A 19,090-nucleotide genomic window follows, 5' to 3' on the forward strand; every position below is an offset into this window, starting at 1 on the left:
ACCAGGCCTCCTTTTTGTTACACACACCCCAAGGAAGCAGCCCGTAGCAGCTGTCTAACTCCCAGGTACCTATTTACTGCTAGGTAACAGGGGCATCAGGGTGAAAGAAACATTTTGCCCATTTGTCTCCGCCTTCACCGGGAATTGAACCAGGAACCTCAGGACTAGGAATCCGAAGCGCTGTCCACCCAGCTGTTAGGCGCCCTATACCCAGCCCAATACCTGCCATACCCAGGTATTACCAATTTTCGTCATCCTGTTACTTCATTGAACTCTTGACCAACTGCAAACCTGCCCGTCGTTTGATATGATTAGTATCCTGTAGTTACTCTCATTTCTCTATGTCCTTCCCCCGTGGCACTCCTCCCTGCCGGGTCGAGTGCCTGGGTGTGTGGCAAGTCAGGACCAGTCCACCTTGCTCTTGCATGGCACCCGGGGGGAGGAGGCTGTAGGTTGCCTGCCCGTGTCACTGTTCTTCATAATTCTCCCTCCCATCGCCTCTCTTGATTTGTCTGGTATAGATCCGTGTTTGATTAAGCGAGTTTTGTATTTTATTGTTGTAGTTCAATGCTGCGTGTGTGTGTATAAATGTCTCTGTGTATACCCCAAAATATGTACATACGCAATATATATATATATATATATATATATATATATATATATATATATATATATATATATATATATATATATATATATATATATATATATATATATATATATATATATATATATATATATCGCAATTGAGTGACTTGAACCCGCGTTCTGGTGATTCCCAGACACCTGCCTTGGTCCACTGGCCCATGATGGTACACAAGTTGACCAACTCGGAACTCTATTGAATTCACTGGGAGGTTTTGGAGGCTCCGAAGCTGGGAATTCACTAGGGAGATCCAGAGCCTCCCAGTAAATTCAGTAGAGTTAAGGGTTGGTCTAGTTCTGTACTGTCGTAGCCGAGTTGATTAAGGCACGTGTCTGGGAATCACCAGAACGGTTCAAGTCCCTCCACTCACTATATTATATATATATATATATACAGAGAGAGAGAGGAGATAGAAATGTGCGTGAGGCAGGCATGGACGCAGTACTATGAAGAGCACAACACAATAGAACAGAAGCTTTTATATTGTAAAAGGTTTTGCTTAGTATGGCGGAGGTCACGTGTAGTGAACGTTATATCTTCTGGTGGAGGAGGTGCTTTGGTGGAGGTATGAGGGAGCAGTGGTGGTGGTGGTGGTGGGTGGTGGTGGTGGTGGTGGTGGTGGGCGGGGGGGTTAGTGCCTGTGGCATCACGGCAGACTGTGGGCGGCCTACAGGCCATCTGCAGGCCAGGGCGTAAGAGTTGTTCTCTCTTTTTGCAGAGCGCAAGATCGGCGTGGGTTGGGAGCCGCACCCGAGTCACTGTACATGTGAGTGGTGCCGCAGGTGCGGCTTTTGTGGCAAAGCATTTTCCACGGTTGGGAGTCGCAAGCGGCACGAGCGCGACAAACACGTGGACCCCGGGTCGTTACCGTGTGAGGTGTGCGGCAAGTGGTGCAAGAACCGCGGTGCACTCATCAAGCACAAGAGCATGTTGCACCGCCCACTCCTGCCCACTGACCTCCGCTACGAGACCCACCCCGCTTTCCTACTGGCTGCCCACTCTGCCGCCCACCACCACTCCTCCTTCTCCACCCACCACACCACGCCCCTCCCGCCCACCACGCCCGTAACCAGCAGCACCACGTCACCGCTGCCGCCCGTCTCCGTAACAGCCATCAGCAGCGTCGACACCAGTGAGGGAGAGAGCGCCCTGGGAGGCGTGGGGGTGGACATACAGCGGGCGTACCAACAGTTCATGTGACGGGGCGCGGGGCCAGGGTGGGGCCGGGGTGGGTGTTGGCCCCACTTGGGTGTCGGGGACGGGTGTAGGGAAGTAGCCTTGCCCTGTAGTGGAGTGTTAGTGTGTGTGTAGCAGGTGGTGGCGGTGGCCTCACTCACGGGCGTCTCTCATCTTACAGGCCGCGAGGACCCACACTGTGAGGCCCCCCTGGGCCTGCCCGCTCCGCCCACCCAGGGCCATCATACGCCCCCATTGGGGGCCTTCGCGGGGGGATTTCCCTGGCCGCCCCCTCCTGGGCAGCAGCATGCTGGGGGGGCAGGGGCGGCGCCCCCGGACAACCAGTGCATGTTCTGTTTCAAGTCATTCTCTAATCGTGGTTCCATGACCCGACACCTGCGAGACCAACACCTGCAGCCGGGTGCCACCGTGACGTGCGACATCTGCGGCAAGGTGTGTAAAAACCGCAACTGTCTGATTACACACCGGTCAGTGGCCCACTCTGGCCGGCGGCGGCCCCGGGCCCCGCCCCCCCAGCACCAGGCCTGGGCCGGACAAGACAAGAGCTTGATGGACATGCTGCAACAACAGCAACAGCAGCTGCAACAAGAGGTGCCCACGGACCAGGCGTGAGTGTGGCGGGGGGAAGGTAGCCCCGCCCTCATTAGCTGTAGTAATGACTTGGTGTAGACTCCCACATGCTTACTTACTGCCAGTTTAGAAGCGCTTGGGACCCACGTGGTGGCCAAAGTTGTGCTAGTCTTGGATTGTTGCCTCCGTAGTGCGACACAGGTTCCTTATGCACACTGTAACAGAGCATTCCAGTTCCGGAGTAGTTATATTTTGTATACCCAGAATGCTTGTAGTTGTGAACCTTTGTAAGACATTGCTTTAAGTGCCAGATCTCATTTTCTGTAGTCTGTGATGTTACTATGGTATGTATACTTTAAATAAATAAGATATTCGTAGCAGTCTTTTATTACACCATCAATACCTTTATCACTTCTGTTTATGTCTTTCCTAACAAGGCTCGAGGATTGTTGCAATATTCACTGATGCAATGTTCCTCTGAGTGTGGGTGTGAGTATGTGCGTGTGGGTGTGAGTATGGATGTGTGTCTGGGTGTGTGTGGATAGGTGTATTTACTATTTGTGCCTGCAGCATCCAGCTGTTAGTTCTTGGACCCCGCTCACTAACCAGTCTATTTTTCATCTATTATGTCTACTACCCCCCCCTCCCCCCTCTCTCTCTCTCTCTCTCTCTCTCTCTCTCTCTCTCTCTCTCTCTCTCTCTCTCTCTCTCTCTCTCTCTCTCTCTCTCTCTCTCTCTCTCTCTCTCTCTCACACACACACACACACACACACACACACACACACACACACACACACACACATACACACACACACGCAGGTGAGGAGCGTGTGTGTGAGTACCAGGTGAGTACACACACACAGCATAAGGGTAGTGAGTAAATGAAATGACTTAAAGTAAGAGATTGTAGAAGCTAACTCCATTCATAACCTCAAAAGCAGGTATGATAGGGAAATAGGTCAGGAGTCATTGTATTAGACAAACAACGGCTAGAAAACCGAGGTCCAAGAGCTAGAGCTCGATCGTGCAGGCACAAATAAGTGAGTATAAATAGATGAGTACACACACACACACACACATCCCCAGGAAGTAGCCTGTAGCAGCTGTCTAACTCCCATGAACCTATTTACTGCTAGGTGCACAGGGCCATCAGGTGAAAGCAACTCTGCCCATTTGTTTCTGTCTCGGCCGGGAATCGAACCCGGGTCCTTAAGACTACGACCCCCTGTGTGCTGTCCACTCAATCGCGAGGCCCCCTTTGTGTGTGTGTGTGTGTGTGTACTCACCTAATTGTGCTTGCGGGGGTTGAGCTCTGGCTCTTTGGTCCCGCCTCTCAACTGTCAATCAACTGGTGTACAGATTCCTGAGCCTACTGGGCTCTATCATATCTACATTTGAAACTGTGTATGGAGTCAGCCTCCACCACATCACTTCTTAATGCATTCTATTTGTTAACTGCTCTGACAAATGGAATGAATTAAGTAGTGATGTGGTGGAGGCTGACTCCATACACAGTTTCAAATGTAGATATGATAGAGCCCAGTAGGCTCAGGAATCTGTACACCAGTTGATTGACGGTTCAGTGTGTGTGTGTGTGTGTGTGTGTGTGTGTGTGTGTGTGTGTGTGTGTGTGTGTGTGTGTGTGTGTGTGTGTGCGCGCTCAACAAGTAAGGGCTTGACTAACATACCTGGCCAAGTACCATAGAGCATTAAAAGCAGTGTTATGCAACATGCAAAATACCATATCTCGGTAACCTGAATTTATTTATAGATATTTAGTTCTGTTAATTGTAGCTTTAAGTGTGTACAACACTTTCTTTTTAACCAGCGTTAAATTAAATTAACGAAAGACAATGATATTTTGAAAGAGAAAACAATGCGTTTTCTCAAGTTGGCACACACAGTGACACCACACACAGTGACACCACACACAGTGACACCACACAGTGACACCACACAGTGACACCACACCCAGTGACACCACACCCAGTGACACCACACACAGTGACACCGCAGAGACTGTTGCATAAATTGGAGAAACAAGCTGGAGTAAGTGGTAGGGTGCTCCAATGGATAAGAGAGTACCCAAACAACAGGAAGCAGAGAGTTACTGTGAGGGGTGAGACCTCAGATTGGCGTGTTGTCACCAGCAGAGTTCCGCAGGGTTCTCTACTCGGACCTATCCTATTTCTGATATACGTAAATGATCTTCCAGAAGGTATAGACTCATTCCTCTCAATGTTTGCTGATGATGCTAAAATTATGAGGAGGATTATGACAGAGGACAGCGAGAGGCTACAGGATGACTTGGACAGACTGAAGAAATGGTCCAATAAATGACTACTAGAGTTTAACTCGAGGCAGGAGGCCAAACACAAGGTATCAGCTGGTAGAGGAAATCCTTCAGGAGTCAGGACGAGAGAAAGATCTGGGGGTTAATATCACACCAGACCTGTCACCACAGTCAGTGACACCACAACCATTGACACCACACCCGTATCACAACTCCCAGGAACACCACAATCAGTGACACAACACTCAAGGACAACACAATCATTGACACCACAACCATTGACACCACAACTAGTGACCACAATCACTGACACCACAAACACCACAACGAGTGACACCATACATAATTCAATGATTAATAACGCCAAACTATTCAAAATATCGCGATTATATTCATATATGTCTATGTTAAGCATAAGAGGGGGAAATTAGCAGGTAGGTATAAATAGGTATAAAGGATAGTCACTGGCCGCCATCCAGCAGGTGGGGTACAGGAACAGACTCCTGCTAGCAGGCAGATCCCGTCCCATAGCTCGTGGTAAGCCATACCCAGTAACCACTACTTTCCTGGAATACGACCTGCCAGTCGTGTAACAACCAGGAGCCAGATTCACGAAACAGTTAGGCAAGCACTTACGAACCTGCCCATCTTTTCTCAATCTTTGGCGGCTTTGTTTACAGTTATTAAACAGTTAATGAGCTCCGAAACACCAGGAGGCTGTTTATAACAATAACAACAGTTGATTGGGAAGTTTTCATGCTTGTAAACTGCTTAATAATATATATATATATATATATATATATATATATATATATATATATATATATATATATATATATATATATATATATATATATATATATATATATATACAAGAGTTGTTATATTCTTGTAGAGCCACTAGTACGCTTAGCGTTTCGGGCAGGTCCCTGGAATACGATCCCCACGAAGAATCGTTTTTACAACCAAGTACACATTTTACTGTTGAGTTAAACAGAGGCTACAGTTAAGGATTTGCGCCCAGTAAATCCTCCCCGGCCAGGATACGAACCCATGACAAAGCGCTCGCGGAACGCCAGGTGAGCTTATATAACCAAAGCCGTCAAAGATTGAGGAAAGGATGTACACATTCGTAAGTACTTGCGTAACTGCTTTGTGAATCTGGCCCCAGGTACCCCAATGTCGTTGTCGACATCTCTCTCAGACCATTCTCATGTGTCAACAGCTGCAGCGAGAGATGAAGGACCCTGCTGGAGGTGTTGCGTAGTGTTGGGTGGGTGTTATATGACGGGCTGGCATACAAGTATCTTAGAAGTTCCTGTTTAGCTTTCCGAGGAAGGATAGGGAGAGGGCGGGGCTGTGTTCTTAGGAGGAAGACACTTGGGAGATCTGAAGAGCAATACTGCCATAGTTGACAACACAGCCATAGTTGACAACACAACCATAGTTGACAACACAGCCATAGTTGACAACACAACCATAGTTGCCAACACAACCATAGTTGACAACACAAGCCATAGTTGACAACACAAGCCATAGTTGACAACACAGCCATAGTTGACAACACAACCATAGTTGCCAACACAACCATAGTTGACAACACAGCCATAGTTGACAACACAACCATAGTTGCCAACACAACCATAGTTGCCAACACAACCATAGTTGCCAACACAACCATAGGTGCCAACACAACCATAGTTGCCAACACAACCATAGTTGACAACACAACCATAGTTGCCAACACAACCATAGTTGCCAACACAACCATAGTAGCCAACACAACAATATCTGCTCGAAACGCATTATGTGTTAGTGGCTTTGCAAGAATGTAATAACATCAATGTTATGCATTCTCACAACTCAATGTACCTTCTTGTATAAAATAAATAACTATTTGACAACACAACTATACTTAGCAACACACATCTCAAGTTCAAGTTCAAATACGTTTATTGAGACAATCAAATTTATCTCAAAAAGAATAGAGTAGCTTAGGCTATTTCTATCCTCCTTAACACGTATCTCATTTATAATATTATTCAATTTCTTTAGAACCGGAAATGATGCTGATACTGGAGTAATTTTAAAATAATAGATTATGTCGAAGATAAACTTGATGAATAACAGTGAGGATATGGGATGTGTTCATACATAAACTTTTGAGGCTGTGTACACTATTGTATTGGTGTTTGTGTGCGCGTGAGGGTTTATGTGTACGTAGGGCGAGTTTGTGCATGTGTCTGAGTTAAGTGTGTATGTGTATGTGTGTGTGTGTGTGTGTTTGTGAATGGTGATGCAAGAATATGAGTTTTAAGCTGTGGGTGCATGGTTGACTGCAAACATAGCCTATTGCGTGTTCCCTGTTTTCACTCAGTCATTTCTTGTTTTTCTGGTATGTTTAATTTTATGTATGTATTGGCGTGTGTGTGTGTGTGTACACTCGGCTAATTGTGCTTGCGGGGGTTGAGCTCTGGCTCTTTGGTCCCGCCTCTCAACTGTCAATCAACTGATGTACAGATTGTGTGTGTGTGCGTGCGTGCGTGCGTGCGTGTGCTAGTATTTGCATATCTACTGTATTATCTGGAGAAGAATAACAATGTATACAGATATTAACCCTTTTCTCGTGTGATACTACCAGATAAATGGCTTCATTGCAATTCAAATTGCGACATTAGAAAATTCAAATCACGTTTTAATATAAAAAAACAGCATTTTGGTTGTCGAAGAAATTTTCTCAGGATCACATCAGAAGTTGGCAGCTATCACTGGATTCCCCATGTACATAAGTGGCGCTAGAGTAGGTATAACTAAGAGAAGTAGATTGAGGTGGTGGGTATGAGGCAGATAACGGTGAGGCCCTGCCTGCCGTTGTCGTTGAATGGTTTACTTTATCCCTGTGCATGTTGATCATCATTCGGTTCTTATTGCCGTAGACTAGCCTAGCTCCCCCACCCCCTCCCTCCTCGGTTGGTCGGCTGGCCCTGGCCTGGCTGCTGCTGCTGCTGCTTGCTTGAGTCTCACGCTGGGAGGCCGCCACCCGCCCTTACGCCGTGTCTCTTGCAGGTGGCGGTGTCTACGGCGGCGACGGTGGCTACGGCGGGGACGCCGTCTGGTACCCACGCGTGGTGCTCCGGCCCAAGACCTACTTATGCCCCTTCTGTGATAAGTGCTTCACCAACCGGCAAAGTCGGTCCCGTCATGTCCACCAGAAGCACGCGGCGGGGCTGGCGGGGACCTGCGCTGTTTGTGGCCACATCTACACCAATCTCCAGACGCGATGTGCTCACACCCGAGTCCATTCACGCAAGATAAAACCATAGCCTCCCATGCTGTTGGTACTAACTCAGTGTCAGTCAGTGAAGGTGGTTCCTGGTTCCTTCCTGCGTGGCCCACCCGCGGGTGGCGAGGTGTGTCATAAGGCAGCGGAGCCAGCGGCAGCGTGGGAGGCTCTCTTGGTGAAGCCATCTACAAAAATCACCACCCACTGAGGCCTGTCTGTGCAACACAGTGACATTAAGTGGCCATTCATCTTACAAACATACTTTTATCTCGGGATGTGGTAGAGGAGCGCCCCATATGTTTCTTGTACAATGAGTATATATACTGGAGTGAGTATAACAATAACATTGACACGACCCATCCTCCTAAAATGAAAATACTTCTAGTAACTGTTTGCCCGATCGTACAAATATGGACGTGATGGACCAATAGAAAGTAGACTTTTGGATTATTGCATTTGGACAAACTGGAATATGTTCTATATTTGTTGCTAATGAAACCTAACCTAGCCATCTTAGGCCTAATACACACTATCTGAGGCCTAATATAGTACATATATATGCTATACTAGGCCAAGGAATATTTACGTTTGGTTTTTAGCTTTTTTCCAGACTATAAAGTGAGTAGTACCAAATTCTACTTTTTATTTGTCCACCACGTCGATATTTGTACGTTCGTCCACATAGTGACAAAGAGTACTCTCTTCACAGGAGGATGGGGGTGCTAAATTGGCACTAAAATATATATAGCTGGAGTTCTGAATACTTCTGTCAATAGATAACTCGGCTTGAAGTATTTAGCCGGCCTATTGGAACACCTTGCCAACAGCAACATAAGTATTTTAAACAATATATATTTATAGACCTTTTCAAAAGAATTCTTATGGATACAAATCTTATATCTAATCCACGAAATATTGAAACGCGTAAATCATTTTCCGCTCATAAGGAAGGAATATACTACTATATTAATTTCTAAGAACAGTAAATTATTTAATATTTCATATTGCAAATGCAAAGCCTGTGTAAAAATAGGAGATGCATATATAAAATTATAGTACTGTATATTAATTAATCAGATATATTAGTGATAATGTCACAAGAGGCATGTTAATTATTGTTATTTAAATGCTATTTACTAGCATTAAATGATGAATATGTTTTCACCAGTCAAATATTTTATGTAATTGTTGCTATCCAATTTATAATTGGTGAAAAGATTTGCTAGCAACTTTGAAAGCAAGCATTAAGAACCACTCATTGACAAACATTTAAATGTTTAAATTGTATATATGCTTTTCATATTTGCACATGGCGTTTGGTTCTATAATTATTCATATTGAATAGTGTATAACTAAAAGCTATGCATAAATTACAGTCTCAAACAAGATATATTTTTGCCAGTAAAGAGTTTTTGCAAAACCTATAAAACATAAAGCAGTCTTGACTCTTACGAAAGTTATTTGCTCCGGCATGGCTGCGTTATTCACGCTCCAGGTATATATAACTGTCAAATTCACTCATATACCTACTCGAGTATATATATAGAGCAGTGTTGTTTCAGGTGTGTAGGCGAAACCTCACCTCACCTGTGTAGTTCCCACCCCTCATCATTCTCCAGTAACCTGTTTTACGGCCCGCCTAACACTCCTTTTTAAAGCTTGAGCGCATAAGGTAGGGCGCTGAGGTTCTCACAAAGCGTAGATCAGTGCCAATTCATTTAAATAGCTACCTACAAAACTTTATAGTAAGTGATATCACATTTCATGTAAGGTTTTTTTGTAAATATATTTTGTCCCATCTAATGTGTATATACACTGTTTTCATATGAATAAAGCTAAAACTGGCTAAAATGGTTTCAATTGTGTAATGTTTATCCATACATAACAGAAGCTTCGTGAATTAATGGTAGGTATTCTAGCTTGGTATGGTGCGTAAGGTAATGGGTTGATGTTTACATGGTAGGCGTGCGATGCAAGATGTGATATCGAGGCAGTGACAGGCGGCAGTTGAATGGTTGCCGCCCAGCCTGAGGTACTCTGCTGTTGGGATCCTGGCCCGTGGTACTGTACTTGTGTAGTGTTCAGACGCAAGGCCCTGGGTAGTGTTGTGTAGTGTAGGTGTGCAGCTGCCTACTGGCGCCTCTCCCCGTTTTCACCCCCGCCCGCCGTCTCTTTTCAGATGTGTCCGCCTTGATGGCAATCGCTAACGCTGTGCAGGCTACTGCGCCGTCGGACCGCCCCATGAAGTGTCCGCTGTGTATGGGCATCATCAAGCAGGCACGCAACCTGCGGCGCCACGTGTTCAAGCGTCACCTGCCCGCTGCCAAACGCGGCGAGATCACCGAAGCCGACGTCAAGAACGTGCTTGAGAGTAAGTTAAAGGCCATCACTGTCACTCCACTCACAGAGGATGAGTTGCGTCAGGTGCAGCAACGCACACGACGCAAGGGTATAAGGACGCCGCGTAAAAAGAAAGGCATTGCATCTCTTCCCGATGGTGTTAATGGGTCCAATATCAACGAGTCCGAAGTGACGATCCGCAAACTGCCGCAAAAGAAAGACAAGAAAGATAAGGTAGGAAGTGTCACTGGCATGTCATCTTCTGGCATAATGAGTGGTAATGAAACCGGACGAGAAGGGCGAGAGGATATCCTTCAGGAAGCACTGGCAGCACGAGACAAGGATGTGGCCCCACAGGATGAAGTGATGGACCTAGCCACCACCCAACAGCAACTGCCTCCCATATCTGTTGTGGTGTCTCACAGTGGACACTCTGGCGTCCAGGTGGCGTCCCAACCCATGTCACTCACCGTGACACAGACGGCGGGTGGTATTCATGCTCGTATACCGGCAGATGCGGCACTGGGAGCCGGGGTACGGCTACAGGCTGACTCCCCGCTTCCCCTTCACCGTGACCTGCCTACCATGCCACCTATGGCGTTCGAGCCTCAGGTGACCATTAGCGAGGGTTTGGTTACGTACCACACCACCTCACCTTCCCAAGTGCTGACCCAGACTACAACATCATCTCCGTCAGCATCTGGGTATGCTCCAACCTCATATTGGTCGCCATCGGGAATGGCGCTTCCTACTGGCACCTTCCAACCCCACCAAAGTGTGTTTGCCCCGGCTCACTCTGAGTACTTCACTGCGGGCGTTCACATGGCTCGCCCAGCCTCCCTAGAGCGCATGCAGCAGCACCGCCGTAAACCCTACCAGTGAGGCTGCTCAACTCATTGGGGAGGCCCCCAACTGCAGTTAGAATCGCCCGTATCACTGCTTGTTCGTCCTCCCGCACAAAGCCATGAACTCAGTTACTTTGTGTCTGGCTCCAGATAGAGGTACTGCGGGTGGTTGAAGGTGACTGGCAAGGGGCGGGTGTAGACACAAGCCCTCACCACCACCGACCTCGTAGTGCAGTAGAGTACAACATTTTTATATAGCAAGGACGGGAATTATCTGTGTGTCCAGTTATTTTAGTTTGTACTGAGGGTACAAGTGAACTCTATGATTGAAATTAGTGTTTTTATCTGTGCTTTCCTTGTTGCTTGTATGTTGGAACAAGATCGGTATATGGTTGCTGAAGTCATACAGAGCTTCGAAAGAGCTGCCGTGGCTGCCAAGCTTAACAGGTAGTGTGTCTGATGTGTGCTGCTGTCACATATGTAATGGCCTAACTCTCCCATGTGTAGTAGTTTATAATTACTAAATGAGATAAATATGATTATCACATGTATCGGCTGCTGTGTGACTCGTTCAAAGAAGACCTTTTATGCAATTTTAGTAGGAAATGGTGGCATTAATAAATGTAAGAATCCCTTACAGAAATGGGAGGTTTCAGAGCCTTTTGAAAGTTACATTAGAGTACCTGTTTTATGGATGACATGTGTTGTGTGTGTGTGTGTGTGTGTGTGTGTGTGTGTGTGTGTGTGTGTGTGTGTGTGTGTGTGTGTGTGTGTGTGTGTGTGCCTGAGTCAGGTGTTGTGCCAGATACTGAACAGGTTGGTGTTGAAGGTGCATCTGTGTTATGAGTAAATTTGTAAATCAGATTTATGCTAAATCTTGTGATTGTTTTTGTAAGTTAATATATATTACTGATGCATTTGTTATTTTGAAATGGCTGCCTAAACTAAGTCTTATGTGACAATAAATAATTTTGTAATATAAAGAAAGCTCTGATTCAAACCAAATATATATGTAATAATCATTTCACAATGTTTATCTTTTTTCTATTAACCTGTTGATCTAATGATGTATTAGTTGTGAACAAGGGCATATGTCTATGTTGTGAGTATGAGACCCACTCCAGCGGCCAGCACATGAGCGGGATGAATAGAAGATGAATAGTGTGTGTCGTCTGCTGAATCATTCTTGAAGTGAATATTGATTTGTATGTTGGTATGAACTAGGAGGGGTGAGGGGGGGGGAAGGGGGTTTGTTCATCATGCTAGATTTATGTCTTATGTATTTATAACATTATGTTTCATGTGTTAACAAAGTTTTAAATATTGTAGAATAAATTAACATTGATAGTCAAGTTTTGCATATTCTGTACTGTAAGTACTGGGATGAGTTGTATGTCTGGCATTCAACATTTAGTATGCAGAATTATGTTTTAGTGCACATCAAATCTAAATACCGTATATGTTTATTGCTTTTGTTAGAAAGAAAGTTACGTGTGTGTGTGCACATAGCAACTAATCGCAAAATAATATACTGTAGACCTATATTAAGATAAATCATACCAATGTTTTATCGTATTCATCTTGAAGTAGATGTGTGTGTGTGGGTGCAGATGTGACTGTGGGTTTGGGTGTGTACACTCTACACACACATGCTTACTATCTACTGACTGCGTGGAAAAGTCTTTTGCAAAGTCTTCATGTGGTGTGAGTTTACCACTCAAATCATGCATTGTGTTGAATAATAGTTTGTAGTTCATGTAACTTGTATAGTAAACAATATTAGACTAACAAAGACTGTAACCTCTAGAGGTTACAGTCAGCCTCATGTGTGGTTTTGTAACTAGGTGAAGCTTAAGAGAGCGTCTAGTATTACTCTCAGTATCACTTATCAAAGAGTTCAAATGTAAAGGTGTCCCTGGGGTTGTAGCGCCTGGCTCAGTGTGGAGGCCAGTGTCTCATACCTACGGGGTCTCCATACACTTACCTATGAGTATAAACAGTGGGACATCACAATACCCTTCTCGGTTGAGTCTGTCTGCCCATTCCCTAAGTTGGCCCTCATAGATAATGCAGACTTCCAGATACGGTTTACATTAGCGGTTAAGTGTGTTATGATTTTAACACAGGTCACTGATAAAGAAACGCATATTGTAATATAAGTGGAAAAGATTTTTAGCCTCACTTGAACATACAATTCAGTAGTTAGTGATGAACTTCACAAGCTGAAGGAGGTGTCTTTACAATACTGTAGCACAAGAGTATTAGCTGACTTATAAATAATACCAGTGATAAGTTTGTGTTCCTCCGTGCTGAGGCGCACTCCTGGGCAAGGTGGCCGGCTGGACAGTGGTCCCACAAGTACCCACATTCAAATCATTTCATGTCATTTTCAAATTATACGCTTTTTAGTTTAGACATAACATATGTAGTGTAAAGTCTACGTTTTAAGGTTTGAATCAATAAATACAGAATATTACTTTGCAATAGAATTTTCGATATTTGCTCCTGCGATTTTAGCCTAAAACTATTATATATAATATTAAATAATCTATTATAACAAATCAAAGTTGTCTTTCAAAGCACTTACTGTATGTATTATATATATATATATATATATATATATATATATATATATATATATATATATGTTAGCAGTCTTTCTTGTAAACATATGTTGTTAAATATAACCGAAAAAGTAAGATTAATAATTCTAACACGAATTTTCTCAATATTTCTTATGTTTCTTTTTACTGTCGATGGTAATTGAAAAATCAATTCTCCAAAATTCATTTTTATTTCTAGTCTGACGCGACGCCTGAACGCGTTTCGTAATTACCTATTACATTTTTAAAGACTTTAGTTTACACACACAATTGTAACCTGTAAACACGCCATTTGTTGATTGATTCAACACCATCAATCAACAGCCAATTAATGTACAACTATATTCTACCCACTTCAAGACTCCGTACCAATATAGAAGCATCAAGAGGAAGTATGGGCCAATAGGCCCTTTGCAGTTACTTCCATTCTTATGCTCTCATGTATCCAATTAATACCCCATTGTTCCGTGTTCTGTCTTGTGTTTGTCACAAGTTTGTTCACCTCATCCAAAACTGTTGCACCATATCACCTCACCCAAATGCGAGTATAAATATGGAAGCAAATGGCGTGTTTACAGGTTACAGTTGTGTGTGTAAACTAAAGTCTTTGAAAATGCAATAAGTTATTACAAAACGCGTTCAGGCGTCGCGTCAGACTAGAAATACAAATGAATTTTGGAGAATTGATTTTTCAATTACCATCGACAGTAAAAAGAAACATAAGAAATATTGAGAAAATTCGTGTTAGAATTATTAATCTTACTTTTTCGGTCATATTTAATAATATGTATATATATTATATATATATATATATATATATATATATATATATATATATATATATATATATATATATATATATATATATATATATATATATATATATATACATACTGTCATTTGCTTTCTGCATATTTGATTTTTCCAAGATCATTGGGAAGTATTTTGTCATTTATATAGTGAATATATGTTACATTTTCTCTAAACACGACTTAATCAATTATGGACTCCATGAAAGCAAAATAATATTTTTTATAATTTATATTTTTGTATAATGCATTGTTGTGTTCATAAAAATAATATTATGTGTTATAGTTGCCAACATGTAGTTGTAAAGGAATGACCATGATATTAGACTGTGTGATTGTAGTTGATGCTTCCGAGATTGTACGGGACATGTACTGTGTTTGGAGTTGTGATACGTGCCGAACACTGATGCACGGAGAGTTGCTAGTTGAGCGTCGTACACTCCTGCAGTGTGGTTAATGATTGCAGTGGCAGCATTCACATGTTTGCGCTCTCATACAATGGTCAATTCCTTGTAATAATAAAGATGAGAGGATCCTACAGTTTGGTAGCCAGAATTAGTACTAGATGATGTGATAAGTGAGGAAATGTGAGAGTTGTTGAAATAGACACATTTGACAAAGGACAGAACACTCGGCAGCACCATCCTGGACACAAGGGTCAGCCACGGCAGCAGTGACAGCTCTGTTGGCCTTTACAAGTCAGACTGTCCACTTATACACTACTCATCTCAAACATGTTCAGTACTTGACTACATCTTGATCCCTCCCTCATTTGTACCCCATTGTTAAATGCTGAATATAGAAAAGTGCTCCTGGATGTATGTATTACAAATTATAAAATCTTTTCAGTATTTTATGATAGGACTCTTGTAATACTTTGCAATGATCAAAAATTTTCCTTTTGTTGAAATATATGTAGTTAGTGATGAAAACCCTGAAAGCAAGGCAAGTTACTGAACAAGGGCAATTAAGTGGGAGAATTCCTTGATAGTGATGCAGAAGAGGGAGTGGTCTGGAAGTAAGAGTATGCCTTGGTAGGGATGCAGAAGTGGGAGTATGCCTTGGTAGGGATGCAGAAGTGGGAGTATGCCTTGGTAGGGTTGTAGAGGAGGGAGTATGCCTTGGTAGTGATGTAGAAGTGGGAGTATGCCTTGGTAGTGATGTAAAAGAGGGAGTATGCCTTGGTAGGGTTGTAGAGGAGGGAGTATGCCTTGGTAGTGATGTAGAAGTGGGAGTATGCCTTGGTAGTGATGTAAAAGAGGGAGTATGCCTTGGTAGGGTTGTAGAGGAGGGAGTATGCCTTGGTATGGATGTAGAAGAGGGAGTATGCCTTGGTAGGGATGCAGAAGTGGGAGTATGCCTTGGTAGGGATGTAGAAGTGGGAGTATGCCTTGGTAGGGTTGTAGAGGAGGGAGTATGCCTTGGTAGGGATGTAGAAGAGGGAGTATGCCTTGGTAGGGATGTAGAAGAGGGAGTATGCCTTGGTAGTGATGTAAAAGTGGGAGTATGCCTTGGTAGTGATGTAGAAGTGGGAGTATGCCTTGGTAGGGTTGTAGAAGTGGGAGTATGCCTTGGTAGTGATGGAGTAGAGGGAGTATGCCTTGGTAGTGATGGAGTATGCCTTGGTAGTGTTCTGGAAGTGGAAATATGCCTTGGTAGTGTTCTGGAAGTGGAAATATGCCTTGGTAGTGTTCCGGAAATGGGAGTATGCCTTGGCTGTGTTTAGAAATGAGATTATGCCTTGACAGAGTTGCAGAAGAGGCAGTATGCCTTAGGAAGGCACAAGAAAACGTGAGTGTATTCCCCGGTTGTTACATGTGCCAAATGTGAGCAGGTTGTATGCACGTCTCGCCCAAAGACCTGTACAGTATTCTGAAATTCTGTACTTGATAAGTAAGGTAAATTACGGGGACATGAGGCTTGATCGGTGCTGAGTGTTGGCGATGCTTAGTTGACTAAGTTTCTCTTTGGAGATCATTTTTTGTTTTGATGTGTAGTCGAAATAATGTTTAGGAATAAAATATATATTATGTTTTACTAATGGTTTATGTATTTATTGAGTCATCAATAACCATCCAACCAGCAATTACCAGAACTGTCAACAACAACAAAATACAGTCATTTGTTTTCATATATAATGCTTCTAATAATCTATTTACTATTTATTCTACAATAAAACTCAGTAGATTTATAAGGGATATCTTTCTGCTCTCTTCCTGTCACCAATGGCAGCATTTTGTTTAAGTGTGGTCATTCACCTTTCATCTGAATTCTTTAAATGCATCACATACTCAAACACTTGAGGTTCAGACCGTGGTGCGTATACTGTCTCGTACACTGGTCACTTTGCAAGCTTGGGTTTACTAGTGCCAAAATTGCCACAGTTGCCACAGCTCCTACGAGTGGTGCAGCTGGTGTGAGTGGCCCGCAGCTGCGCATATTCCACGGCACTGGTGACATAGCTCTTAGGGTGGCATGGCCAGTCGAGCATTATCTTCCCTCACACCCCTGGATTTATTGAAATATACGAATATATGAAATGGGTACGAAGTATCCTCCCAAAATGCTTGTTCGGAACGCACGTACAGTTAGTTCTGTGTTGATCAAGGTTTCTACTTACAGCCCATTGAAGGTCGTGTTGATCATTGAACAGAAAATACAGCTGTTTAGGAAGGTTGGAAGTAGTATTTCATAGAGTACAGTGCCGAATGAGGAATACAAATATGTTTTAATAATTTTAAGAATGAGGCTACAGTATATAGAGCAACACCAAGCTTAGAGAACATTTTATTGAGGATGATGATTGATCTGTAATGACCTTAAACGTAAAAGATTATCTTGAATAGATTACTTTCAAATTTAATCTCTGGCCAGTCAAGAATAATGATAATCTCTCTGCTTTATATACGAATAGTGAAAGTTATAATACGCCAGGCACCAGAAGCCTCTTGAGAAGCACTGAGCAACGAGGTGATGACGTGTGGAAGTGTTGCAGGTCAAGTGTTACAGGTCACATTTTGCAGGTCAAGTATTGCAGATCAAGTGTTGCAGGTCAAGTGTTACAGGTCAAGTTTTACATGTCAAATGTTGCAGGTCAAGTGTTACATGTCAAGAGTTGCAGATCAAGTGTTGCAGATCAAGTGTTGTAGGTCAAGAGTTACAGGTCAAGTGTTACAGGTCAAGTATTGCTGGTCAATTGTTGCAGGTTAAGTGTTACAGGTCAATTATTGCAGGTCAGATGTTGCAGGTCAAGTGTTGCAGGTCAAGTATTACAGGTCAAGATCTGTACTGTAACAACAACGTCAGATGTAGTGATAGTGTCTCGTGGCTGGTGAAGGTGCTAGGAACAGTAGTGTAGGAGGGGCCCGGCCTCATCACTTAACATAAAAAGTTGAATGACTAAACACCTCAACAAAATTTGAGAGAAGTCAATATTTTTTGTGATGAGAATGTTGTTAATTTCAATTACCTCTTCATATTCCTTTCTACAGCTATGGCTCACAGAGTTACATCTTCTTGGAATTCTGATTTTGGCGAATACTGTACCAAAACACAACCGAGGTTATCTTCTTGAGCTTATCTTGAGGTAATTTCGGGGCTTAGCGTCCTCGCGGCCCGGTCACTTTTTTGTTACACACAAAAAGGTTTTTGTTTTGGATGTTGTTAGCAGCCCGTAGCAGCTGTCTAACTCACAGGTACCTACTTTACTGCTAGGTAACAGGGGTATCAGAGTGAAAGAAACTCTGCCCATTTGTTTCCGCCTCCACCGGGGATCGAACCCGGAACCTCAGAACTACGAATCCAAAGCGCTGTCCACTCAGCTTTCAGGCCCCGAACACACAGATATGTCACAAATATTTTGTGAACCAAAATACAGTAACACAGATTGGATGACATCTTCCTTCTTTGTCTGTTAACATCTTGCAGTACTTGCAGTAGTGACTTCTATTGTTAAGCATTGCATGAGTGCACTCTAGAATGATCTGAAATACGTTATCAATAGAGAAGTTGTCTTATAAAGTCTGCCAAGATGCCTGCAAGTCTTATTTCCAAGTCTCCGGGTTGAGCTGCTTCTTCATATCCTGACCCTACAGTTTCCCAGAGGATCACTTCCTGAAAATTTCCAGAGGAAGCCACAAGAATGATGTTATATTTTCCAGCCTTCTTTTTCACATCTTCAGTTCGACGACGAAGAGCTTTAGCATGTTGGGAAAAGTGTTCATGTAAACACTGGAAGTAGAGTGTTGAGAAGAGTTGATCACAAAGGTGTTGCAGGGACCCTAGTCATTGTCCTGTGGATCTTACGAGAGTCCTGTTCTTTAGCAGTCCCTCTTGTTGTTCACTGGCTTAGGAGGGAAATCCTCAGGTGGTAATTATACTGGTTGAGGTGCTCACCTAGTCATGTCCCCATGTTCTCCTGTGTTCCCAAAGCATCTGCGTGGAGACGTGTCTAAAAATATGACCTTAAACCTGTCTCTTTAGTTTGTTTGCCTTGCATGAGAAA

General features: G+C 43.4%; 1 protein-coding gene across 4 annotated transcripts in view; it reads left to right on the plus strand.

Moving 5' to 3' along the window:
• Nucleotides 1-12,198, plus strand: part of LOC123772439 (protein abrupt) — a 169,494-nt gene extending 157,296 nt beyond the window's left edge. For all 4 annotated transcript variants that reach the window (XM_069326004.1, XM_045765585.2, XM_069326005.1 and 1 more), the window contains exon 7: nucleotides 10,169-12,198. In XM_069326004.1, coding sequence (XP_069182105.1) covers nucleotides 10,169-11,211 — 1,043 coding nt within the window. In that variant the 3' untranslated portion in view covers nucleotides 11,212-12,198. The remainder of the gene's footprint in view (nucleotides 1-10,168) is intronic.
• The last annotated feature ends 6,892 nt before the right edge of the window (nucleotides 12,199-19,090 follow it).

This window comes from Procambarus clarkii, chromosome 17 (assembly GCF_040958095.1).
Source record: "Procambarus clarkii isolate CNS0578487 chromosome 17, FALCON_Pclarkii_2.0, whole genome shotgun sequence".
Taxonomy (NCBI): domain Eukaryota; kingdom Metazoa; phylum Arthropoda; class Malacostraca; order Decapoda; family Cambaridae; genus Procambarus; species Procambarus clarkii.